Below are 13,088 nucleotides of genomic sequence, written 5' to 3' on the forward strand. Positions count from 1 at the left end.
AGATATTAAAGAGGACGATTTTTGAAATTTGCAAAATGTTTCATACATTCACTAGCTACCTTTCAGAATTCGAAAGCTAACAAACATCTCTGTAATTTATTCGCGTGCAGCCCGTTTCAGTATATAAATTCATACTTGCCGAGAATTCGTTAATGGAAATATCAATATGTCTCTTTTGATTTTAAGCAAAATACCTCACCTTTTTTATAGACGTTTAACGCATATAATTCACACGAAATCACCTAAATTTAATTTTAAAATCTAAACAACGTCATAAACTTAATAATTTAGATATACACACATGCACACCATATTAATTTACGTGCTTTTGATGGCATAACTCTGAACTTAATAAAAAACATAAATAACAATGTAAATAATGATTAAACAAATTGTTGTGTTGTGTTTAGTGGCAAAGTTTTTTTACATAACTGCTATTATTCTAGTTATTTGATTCATTGACTTATTATTCAGTAGGTATAATAATAATTATTCCATTTAAGTATCATCTAAAGCAGTATTCCATTTCCTTTAGGTACGTTTCCGTGTTTTTGCAAAAAGGTCGTATAATTGTTTTGTATGTTAATTTCCACATATACAATTAATTTTAAATCAAAAATTATAATAATAGTATAAAACACATAAATTGAAACTGTCAAATAATTAAGCTCACATTCTCACATTGAATAAAATGTATGATTATAATATTATGATGTATACGACTTAATATACATAAAAAAGAATAAATTAAAAACATTATATAATTTATTTATTCAATTTGAAAATCAGATCCCAGCATTAATAATACCAACTATTTTGGCTTATCAATAAATACATTAAAACAAAAAACTGAAATAAATGCTTAATTATTTAATATATTTGAAATGTAATGAACAATTCAAAAGTCAAGATAGTATGAGACTTAATTACCAAGTCTAATAATATTGTAAATAGAAGAAATCTTTTTATGGCTTCCATTGTATATTCTTTTTTTACAATTCATTATTAAAACTTAAAAAAAAAAGTCCTGTTAATTAAAATTGAAATCTGAAATTCTAGCCGGAACTTTTATTATCCATTTTGTATAAAGACGAAAAAAAACTGTGACCAAATCAGAATTTGAAATGAGATCTTTAGTTAATGCTATTTTAGAATTTTATATTTCATCAAATACGAATACCTTAAAATGTCCAAGATTGATACTGTATGTAATGTTAAATAATACTTTCGTCAAGTTGTATTGTATTACACTTATTATTATTTAAAAAATTCTACATTTAATAGGTACCTTTCTGCAATTTTTAAAATATTATTCAGCTATCTTACAGAATACTTTTATACAATAATTATTAAACACGTTATGCAGGACATGTATTCAAAATAATACTGAACTAAAAAGAATATACTCCATTGCATAATTTGTCATATTGTATAATTTCATAAAATCTGGTTTTACGATAATAAGTGATGGTGTAAAAGTAAAATATAAATTAACTGCATATATTATTAAACAAAAATATATTATTTTATTTAAAGTCCAATCACTCGAATATAAGATTATTTTCAATTGTATAATATTCCCGTAAAGTTTTGTGATGGAGCTATTACTTACTATACGTTTTGCTTTTTACATAAAAGAAAAAACTGCATTTAGCCAACGATGAGTTTCGTATTCGGAAATTCCCTATCTTAAGATTAAATTTATGATACAGGAAAAAAAGATAAATGAAGTTTCGGTAGAATTTGAAAAAAATATGGATCCATCAAGATTGGATTTTGTCAATATTTCTTTGTCGAAACGCTATTGTTATGTTTCGTATAGAACCATATTATTATCGTCATCTGTGCAGTTGTTAAAATAGTAATTATTATAACGGAAGCCTGTAAATATACTTTTATATTATGTACGTTCATTGCTCAATATTGTACGAAGATAAGACTTAAAATGTGTATACAAAAACACAGATACATAATTTAAAATTTGCATTTGTAAAATAACTTTTTTCCTAGTCATAAATATCAAAATATATAGTATATCTAAAAGTTTTAATTTTTCATTTTTAGACTTGTAAATTCTTGTGTTTTTAATACGATTATTATATACACAGCAAATGAACAATTCCTACCACAAAACACACCCATGATGATAAACATACATAAAATACTTATATCATAAAATGAAATAAATAGACAATAATATGCATATTAAAATTAACATTTGTTTCACAAAAAAAAAAAATGTATACAATAATAAGATTTAAAATCTCGTCACATAAAATTATCTCTAGATGGTTTGTTTAAATAATGTACAACACTGAATTTATGGTGCTATTCAAATGGTATTTTTCATCCGTCGAATAAACAACGCTGTCATTGTTCACGTGACAGATATAGTAGAACAGTTCCATATTTGTTTACTGTTACGCCGAATATTTAATATACCACGACTTACGCTATATTCGTTTGGACGACGTTCCTTGAAGCAAAATACAATTGCGGAGAAAAAACACACCATTCGCGATATTCACGTTATAATTAATATAAATGTATATAAATATATTGCAGTGAATGTGTTTCATTTTTATTTATATTGTGCTCTTATTGCAAAATTTTTGAACGAAAAACTATCTCATGTACCGTTCAAAATAATCTAAAGCACAATAACGCGCATAATAAAGCGCGCAACAACTTTAAATCGTTGTGCGCTTATAATACTCCCCTCCAACCATATAGATATAGTGGTTTATCTACGAGTGCTATTCGTGCCACTCAGTGTTATCGAAAAATTATAAGATCATATTATGTAATAAGTAAGCTGGCTTACAGCTTTTGGGGTGGCGATAACGACTTTCGATGGCATGTTTGAGAGTGGCGAGCGATAACAGATATAGCCTAACCACCAGAGTTATCGTTTTTATATTACCAGCCACTATTTGTGTTTAAAATTGTATAGTTTCGTTTATGATAATATTTGTATGAAATTTAATTTTTAAACTCTACGGACAAACCAAGATTTTATATTATGTTGGTGTATGTATCTAAATGTAATTTATTAATGTTGATATTATTGTGTAGCTCGCTCAGCAGTCACTTAGAACTTTGAACTTTGAAGCGATGCTGGGCGATGAGCACTTATGATTTTTACACTGCTCAAATCATTAGCCTAAATCCTAACGAGAATTTTAAATGTTGTCTGTGCACAGACATGTATTTTATTTGTCCAGGCACGGCATTTGGAGAAAGTAATTTTTTGTTAAAACACCCTTTTGACCCTCTCCCTTCAAAGAATAGTAAAACCACCTTTATATCATGTGTGGTAAATATGAGTCAGTATTTTGTACATTGAAATGTGCATGTTTTTAAATACGTTTTTTCTGTGGTTAGTTCGATAACTGTACAATTACGGAGAAAAAATTGATATGATATAAATTTATTATATTATTAAAAATAGTATTTTTACATGGCACAATGTTGACTACAAATTAGAACCATGAAACATGAACTAAAAGTCATAATCATCATCAGTTAACCAAAAATAATTTAAAAAATATATATAATGTATAGATAATATACAATACCTATATATCTTTTAGAATCTGAACGAAGTGATAAATGCATTGATTTTACAATGATGTGTGTTTTTTTTGTGTGTGTCTGTGTACAGCATAACTAGTCGAAATAATGCTTCAATTTCAAACTTTGGGGTTGGTTTTCGATGTAAAAGTGAATATCTTTGGTGCATAATAGAGGTCAAAAGTAGACATTTTCCAACAATTTTCAAAAAAATCGAGAAAAACAGAAAAAAAATGACAGAAAAACGGGAATTTTTACGCAAAATCAGTTTTCGACTGAAAATCGATTTTTTTATATGGTTGTAATTCAAAAACTAATAACTGTAAATACTTGAAATTTTCACCAAATGTTTATGTTAGTGTTATCTATATATAGTTTAATTTTCAAAAAATTTTGACTTTTTTGAGATATTTATAGTCCACTGAAATTTTCGATTTTTATGAGAATTATTTTTTGAAGTGTCGGTAAAAAAATTTTACATGACCAAAAAACCTTAAAAATTTAATACAAGGTTCCTTATGAGTTGTTCTTATTGTAGCTAAAAAAAATTAAAAATAGTTAGTCACATTTTTTTTTTATAAGCGTTTATTGTTCAAATTTTTAAGAAATCTGTCGAAAACGTGAAAATTTGCAAGTAATTTTGAAGTTGAAAAATGGTGCATTTGAATTTTAAATTTCTACGAAATAGCGTAACGATAACGATTTATCGTCATGACGCGGCTACGACGGTGTTGATATGGCTGAGCGTCGGCCGGTCAAGGTGTGGTGATTGGTGTAGGTAGAGGTGACACTTAAAACAAAAACAACTGTCGCTCTGGGTGATCAATACGTTGCGTTTTATTTGAACACACAAAAACGAACAACACACAAAATGAATACGACTGGTGCCAGTTGCTTTAGTGAGTCGGTTTCGTCGACGGACGTGTGCGCGTCTCAACGGTCGGACGAAAAAGCTCCTTGTTGCGACGACGTGTCCGCAGTCTGGTCGGTGCCAAAGTCGCCGATGTGGCCGACGGCCGGTACTCGTCCGGCGCGACTTGTCTTCCCGTCCCGCCTAGCCTTTTCGGCGTGGAGCGAGAGTCGACGGTGTCGCGTCGTTGTCACCCGCGTTGGTGGTTGATAAAGTCGTAGATCGGTCGCGGTGGTGCCTGTACTTTGTACTGGCTGCTGCTGCGTACTCCCCCGCCAAACCACCACACGGGGTACACTTGTACTGGTGTCGGTGTGTGGTTGTGTCTGGTGTAGCTTGCGCAGCTGTGGCGGCCTTGGCGTTGGCAGCTGCGACGGCCTCGACTGTGTGATCGGCGGCACCCCAGTGGACCTTGGCTGTTTGACACGGCGATGCTTGGTGTTGTGTGCCGTATTTACGGGCTACGGTCAGTGTTAGGCACAGATAATCAAATAATTATCTAGATAAGATAATAGATATTTATCAATATAATCATCTAGATGAGATAATAGATTCATTTAAATAAAATCATCTAGATAATAGATAATTTCAAGAAAAAATTATCTAGATAATACTTAGATAATTTATAACAAATAAACATTAGCTAATAGCTGATTATATATAAAAAAAAATATACTGTAAATTTACATTGATATTTTATTTATTTTATGTCATATAAACAGATTGGTAGTTTGTAATGTTTGATTCATTTGGTTGCATATTTAAAAAAAAAAAAACTTTTAATTTATATAAATATTAAAATATAATATTACACTTATGTTTAATATTAGTCAATTATTGTGGTCATGAATATAATATTATAAGTAATAAGTAATAACCTAACCTATTCTTTAGTTGATCTTAAGCATAGTAATTGTTCAAAATTGTTGTTTTTTAGACGATTTCTTCGAGGTGTCATTTGATTGCCTGCACTAAATAATCTCTCAACTGGGACTGAGGAATGTAAAGTCGTATTGTATTTGAGAAACACTTATTTTACAATTGGATACTGATTCAATATATGCAGATTTTTTGTTTCTTTTTTTTAATGTCTAAAAAAGTTAGTGCTTGAACATTTGCTGATAAACTGCAGCTACCGTAGATATCAGTATCAGACAATTGAGACAGCTGTTTTACAGAAAATGGTAATATTGTGGTAGTAGTACCCACTGCGATAGTGGTGATAGACAACAACTTTAATTGTTATAAGTTTTGTTTAATAAGTTAAAAAAAAAATAACACACAACTCAGTAAATAATTATCTTGATAATTTAAAAAAAATACCGTTTTTATTATCTAGATAAGATAATAGATAAAGCATTTAAAAATTACCTAGATGAGATAAAATATACAAAAATTGTATCTAGACAATTTAATCTATATGTATAATGCCCAACACGGGCTACGGTCGGGTTTACGTACGATTTTGCGTCTGCAAATCTAATAAGGCAGTTACGAAGCCTGACGGAAATTCGTGTTCGATCGCGGGGGTGGGAATTTTGTCCAGGAAATCGGTAGTGCGGTACAACTGGTTCTGAACCGGGACAGCGACTGTTTGGTAGTGGGTGTTAACCGCCATTACCACACTGTCCCTATCAGTTGTCACTGTGCCTTTCCGATGCTCTACTCGCGCTGGCTGACCTAAAACGTGGGTGTGTGTAGCATGTGCGCTAGTGTGTGCACTTGCATCCCCGTCACCCGTGTGGTTGAACACCCGTGTCCCCGGTGAGGTGAGCGTGTTTGGTGGAGGGGTGGTGTAGGTTGGGGATCTGTGAACGGGTGCTTTTAGGTGATGTGACGAAAAAAATGTTCGTAGTTGGTTGTTCGTTGTGTTGAATTACCGAACTACGCGCGTATTGAATGCGTAATTTTTTTCCCCGTCCGTACTACCGATCGTAGTTGATGGTGTTTGGAGGGGTGGTGATGAGTCGATGGAGGGGGGGACTAGTCTCCGTCGATTCCCCCTCTCGTTCACCGACCTCCGAGTGATACACGCCGACACATATACGCCGACATGCACTCTCCTTGTTCTTGCATGTGCATAATTTATTATTCAGCAAATAAACGATTTTAAATGTTTGTTATTATTCAAAAAATATAAGTCGTAGATACTTGAAAATTTTACCAGTTATTTAGATTGGCATTTTCTTTACATGATTTAATTTTCAAATAGACTTTTTTTGAGATATTTATAAACAACTGAAATATTCAATTTTTCTGAAAATTTTTTTTTGAAGTGTCGATAAAATTTTATACAAAGTTCCTCATAAGTTATTCGTATAGTGATGAAAAAATTATAAGAATACATAGGCCCAATTTTTTGTTATTAGCATTTTAAGTTCAAATATTGACGAAAATTCGTCAAAACCATGAATATTTGCAAATTATTTTTTAGTTCAAAATTCATAAAATTGTTTGTATTTATATCTAAGGTTAAAAAAATTCAACACTAAGTTTTACATAAGTTTTGCTTCAAATAGCTATAGAGAAAATTTGAAGCGTCATTATAGGATAAATGTTTTGAGCGTTTGAGTTTTAAATTTTTTTGAAATCAGGTATATGTATATCTATGATAATTTAAGGTATTATGAATTATGATAACTACATGCAATGTTTTTGGAAAAATTGATTAACCATGCCTTATGCAAAATGCGTCCTAATTGAAAAATAATATATTTGTTTCAAAATAGAATATATGACAATATTTAAATATAATATATCCTAGACTGACAAATCATCTCCGTTCAGAATCGTTTTTCGTATACAATGATACCTATCATTGCATTCAAATCTAACCCTAATCAGAGGGACCCTACCACCTAATTTACAGCAGAGCGACATCCACTTACCCGCTTTTTTTGTTATGTATCGTCATCATATTATATTCAATACTCAATAGATTGTATTGTCTCAAACGATTATAAAATGAATATTAATATAATATGCGTGGTCTTATAAAAACCCAACCTATTATCCACCACCACTTATCAAGACTAAGTGTAAAATACAACGTCACCGGATTTTAGATTGGTATTTTAGTATAACAGTTATAAATTATAACTTATAATATAATAATAATAATATGGATATGTTTTCACACTTCCAGTGTCTAAACGACACCATACGGCGAATTGTCTACTAACTAATTTTCTACGAGTTGTAATATTTTTCATCGCTTATAATATATGACAACTAACAACCCACACGCATCATAAAATATAATATGTATAATATTCTGCGTGAAGAGTTTTTGCGGTTGGTTGTTCCATTCGGAGGTTTATATACACAAGGGCGGCGCATGCGTCATACCTACTATACATATTACCTATACAGAAGGTACACACGTATAACATATATCATATAATATTCCGTCGTGCGGTGCCATACAACAATATCGTGCGATATAAATACATAATACAAGTATATGGTTAAGTCGAAAAAGAATTCGAAGGTTTCGGTGCCAACAAAAATACAGTAGTTCCACGTCGTCGTCCTCTACATTCTTGGCCATACACAATCGTGACGACGAAAAGGGTGTTTTATCCGACCGACTATAACGAACGTGACTGAGCGTCGTCGGGGGCGAGTTCAACGACTTCCGATTGCTAATCCCTGCCGCGCGAATAAAACGTCCTATATACATATTAATATAAATATATACATATATAATATATATAAGCATGTAACGGAGCTTTTTTTCAAATTTTGACACCCTCCGGTAACGGGTCCCCCGGAGAGGGTGTATAATAATTATAAAAACAATAATATAGAATAACAAATATTATAATGCACGCAAGGAACGTTACCTGCAGATTAAACACACCCGCGAATAACCCGCTGTAGCATCAGCATGGCGATGCATAATATTACATTTTGTTTATTTATTCAAATATACGGACAATGAGTACTATTGCTATTCGAATTTTTTATAATTGCTAAAAATGTATTCTATTAGTACACACAATATTAATTAACATATTTATTTATTTCATGGGAACAAAATCCCAATAGAAGCATAATACAATAGTATATAAAATAGTTGCATAGGTACCTAGTAGACGGCAATTAAATAATACAACACAGTTAAAGATTAACAACAATATTCAAGAAAAACAGGGAAAATTAACTATTGTCAATTAATATAGCAGATAATAGTAAGAATAAGTAAGAATACTAATAATAACAATAATTATTATAGGGAAAAACGTAAAAGAGAATTAGGTGTTTACTTCCCAAACGCATCATACGATGAATACTGAATAGGGTGGTTCCTAACAAAATTAGTGACTGAAACGAAATGACTAAAGAAGAATTGGAACTAGTAGGATAAAATGGACCTCAGGAGACAACAACTTTCTCTACCTATCCTGAGCGTACGATTATTTTTATTGTTTAACTTCATACCGAATTTAAGCACGTGTCTTATTAAGTCTTAACACAGAGAAGCACTAGGCTATAAGTTATAGCTTAGATAATAAGATTCAATGCAATTACTCAAATATTTTGTAAACGTTTTTTTTAAAAATATTTTTCAAAATAATATATTATCTATAGGCTTGTCAGTTAGTCAATACTCAATAATTGTGTATATTTTATATCGAATCGTTTAAAAGTATGTCGTTACTCGTTACCACATAATAATAATTCGTTTGCAAATTACATTTTTTTTAAATCTATTTTATTCCTCTAGGTGAGATCCGCCCGGATGGAGCAAGGTAATGGGACTTCTGGAGCTGGTGACAGTGCCTCACACGTCTCGCCCTACTGCGGTGACCTGCTGGTCAACTTGCACGACGTGTACGTCCACTACCACGGTTACGCCAGCCTGTTGGTGTGCGCGTTTGGTTCGGTTGCCAACGTGCTAAACATCGCAGTATTGACACGCAAAGAAATGGTCTCGCCCACCAACGCCATACTCACCGGACTGGCCGTGGCCGACCTTTTGGTCATGGTCGAGTATGTTCCGTTCGCCTATCATATGTACCTCCGGCCCGCCAACTATCCACGTGCTGACCGCTTCTCCTACAACTGGTCTCTGTTCGTTTTACTTCATTCGGACTTTTCTCAAGCATTCCACACCATATCCATATGGCTAACGGTCACACTAGCTGTATGGAGGTAAGTTTATCACTCTCATTTATAATACAATACAATTAGAATACTATAGTATCTACTCGGGAATTTGGAAAGGTATTGCATTTTTTCATAAATTCCCAAAAACATTATAATTAAAAAAAATTTTATAATTGTTAACGAGTTGTAGATTCCTTTAACTCAAAAATTTAGAATTTCAATAATCTAAAATAATCAATTTACAGAGCTGATTTATATGATTAAATTAAAAGTTGACATTTGAATATTTAGTTAGGTAAGTTTTAAAGTTTAAACTGCAAATACAATGTAAAACAGCGATTTTATATTATTATGAGTACATTGAACGTGTAGTATTAGATTAAAGTGAAGCACTTTAAGTATATTTTAATAGAGAAATACAGACAAATTAACAATTAAAAAAAAAAAGTGTACCTACAAATATTAAAAAATTACGAAAGAAAATATTTAATATTATAATAAAAATATATATTTAATTACCTAAAATGATAAGTGGATCACTCGATGAATAAAAAGTAGTTTTTCAACATCACGCAAGTCAAGAGTAATAAAAAAAATGTCAATATATCAAACAATTTTAACAATTTTCTTATTAAATAGGAAAGGCAACCAAGGAGAAGATTATTTCATTCTAGGTAACGAAATATCAATATATTATTATTACCATGACATTTTGGGACTACAGGAGTTCAATATAGTTATCATAGTTGTTTAAGACGTATTTAGAGTTTTGATGTCCTAGGTAAAGTTTTGATTGTGCCACCCTTATTCTGTCTTAAACAAAATCTGTCACTGCAACCATTTGTATAGGTACAAAAAGTTTGCAAGAACTTACAAACACTCAACATTTGAGAAGTACGTGTCAAATCTTCAGGTTTCTTAGTCATAAAATATTTGTCTGATTTAGAAACTTTATAAATAATAAGTTCGTTTTTTAATTTTTTCTATGGATAATTTTTCAAAGGCTGCACAACTTTACTAATCATTATTTATTTGCAAATAATTTGAATATGCTGTAACTTTTAGAATATTGAACAGTTATCAGATTGACACATTGTATCAATCAAATTCCAAAATAATAAGTAGGTACAATGAATACAACAATAATCTTTGTCTATATTATATAAACCATAATCCACAACGAAGCTGACAGCCTATTGTTGTGTTAACCATAGGTCCATACCACAGATTTTAATTGATACAAAATAATTTTATATAATGAGACTATATTAATAATATGTTATTAGAAATGATACCAAAAATGAAATCACACAACAAAATAATATTGATTTTTACATAAAATTATGATATAATAAAAAAAAATTATGGATTTTGACTGACGAATGACATTGGACAATGGTTGTAGATTATGGACAATAATGTATGTATTTCCACCTCTAAATCCCTGAAAATAAAGACCAAAGTCATAAGGTTCCCACTTCCCATATCACGGAAAAACAATAAACACAAACGACAATGTACATCGTGCTTATAGCATTCGTTAAATCCGAAACGCTCTGGGAGGCTTACCCTAGGAGGCTTCGACCCTGTGGTATCGTTTATAATCACCAAACGTATTTAATTTTATAACTTAAAATTCGTTATAATTTTAAAGTCTACAAAGGTTGAAAACAATGGAAACCCAATTCAAAACGAACCTACTGTAAACTACTTTATACAATAAGAATGTATAATATATCATATACAGTATACATACAGTTTATCTTATAGACTTCCAAAGGGACAGATAAACAGAAATCTTTTCGAATAATTTATATTATATGAACGTATCCCCGTGCACAAGACTTATTATTAAACCTATACCATTTACATAACTTTTAGGCCAAAACTATGAGCTTTTTTATTTAACCCCATAGGTTTTCAAGCCCTGCAGTTTGCTAGCTTCAAATGTTTTTAGATTATGTATTTATTTTTGAACATTTTCCAATATATATGATATTCTCCCTGTCTCCTTTCGTGGATAAAAGTCCTAACCGTAATACGGTTCACTGAATACTAAATAAATGTGTCGGTTATTATAATACCAAATGATCCAAGATTATAGGAAAGCTGATAAATGTGTAAAAAAAACTTAATAAATTAAAGAATATTAATCCGTGAAATCACATTCCCTGTAGGTTTTGTCTGACGCTAAAATATAATAGGTATATGTGTTTTACTTGTAGTAGGTATAGATTTCGATTAAATTTAATGACGAATTATTTTTACAACTTATTACTACGGCTCTATACTCAGATTATAAAAATTAGATAATTTAGTCTAAGATAAAGTCTGAGACTATAAAAATCAAGTAAAATTTAAAATGTTTATGATTAAGAAAAAATGATTTAATAAACAATAATTTAGTTATCTTAATTTTATTTTTATTTTACATACAATTACGAGAATAAGCAGAGATTATACTTCTTAGGAAATACAAATATAAAAAAAAAATACTATAGAGCTAATTTATGTGATTGCTCAAATGTTTTAGAGATATATTTATGTAGTTCATAGTCAGAATTCAAATTTAATATAAACCTAAAAAAATTAAAGACAAAGACCATCAACATTTGAACTTCAAACATTAAAAAAATTAATAATTTCAATTAGCCTGTATAGTTATAGCTTAGTCCAGTTATGTGCAATAGAAGTTTCATATAATTAAATTAACTAGTTACTATATTGTACAGATAACTGTTTTATTTTATAAGCAGTTATATTTACGGATTTCAAGTGGATGATTATATCTATAAGTCATATTATGTAAGTGAGTAAAATTTTAAATTTAAATATATATTTATATTACTTTACAATTCCATAACTGTAGTAAAGAAAGTTTACTCCAAGAATGTTTTCTATAGAGCATCTATTCTGTACGAGTATATCGAATAAAATTTATCTTTTTGTTTGTTGTGAAAAAGTCAAAGTTAACATGGATTTATGTTTGTAGAATTCTTTTACTATTTTTCAACAGGGTTTTCACGGACAATTTCATTAATTTTTTCGAATTCGTCTAGGATTTCGGACAAAGGCAATTTTTTAAAGGTTTGCATTTAAGATCGAACATTACGTGGAAATCGTGATACGGTCAAAAGTGACAAGATTAAGTGAGTTGTATCGGTCCACGCCATAATTAACTGTAGGAGTAGGTATAGTCATTGATTGTTTCACTTTATCATTGAAGTCGATTTGAAGTCCGATGGAGTATTACGTTTTTTCAATGAAAAAAAAAAATAAAAATACACAAATAATACGAAAAGTCAATATAATATACATCAAATTCAATTTATGTTTTTACATTTGAAAATCAATCTTTTAAAAAAAATTTAACAATGTTTTTTTTTTTTTTGATCTTTAGAATACAGTTCGGCAGCACAGGCCATTAGAAATAGTTTCCATATTTTCATATTGTTATACATATATTACATATTTACAATTGTATTATTAGCTT

General features: G+C 30.4%; 1 protein-coding gene across 3 annotated transcripts in view; it reads left to right on the forward strand.

The window, feature by feature from the left end:
• The window catches only part of LOC107167631 (G protein-coupled receptor dmsr-1-like), a 99,631-nt gene that overhangs the window by 77,548 nt on the left and 8,995 nt on the right, over nucleotides 1-13,088 (forward strand). For all 3 annotated transcript variants that reach the window (XM_089227403.1, XM_089227402.1, XM_089227401.1), the window contains one exon: nucleotides 9,213-9,640. In XM_089227403.1, the coding sequence (XP_089083529.1) occupies nucleotides 9,228-9,640 (413 nt within the window). In that variant the 5' untranslated portion in view covers nucleotides 9,213-9,227. The remainder of the gene's footprint in view (nucleotides 1-9,212; nucleotides 9,641-13,088) is intronic.

This window comes from Diuraphis noxia, unplaced genomic scaffold (genome assembly GCF_037042655.1).
Source record: "Diuraphis noxia isolate RWA-SAM2 unplaced genomic scaffold, SU_Dnox_SAM2 contig0004, whole genome shotgun sequence".
Lineage (NCBI taxonomy): Eukaryota > Metazoa > Arthropoda > Insecta > Hemiptera > Aphididae > Diuraphis > Diuraphis noxia.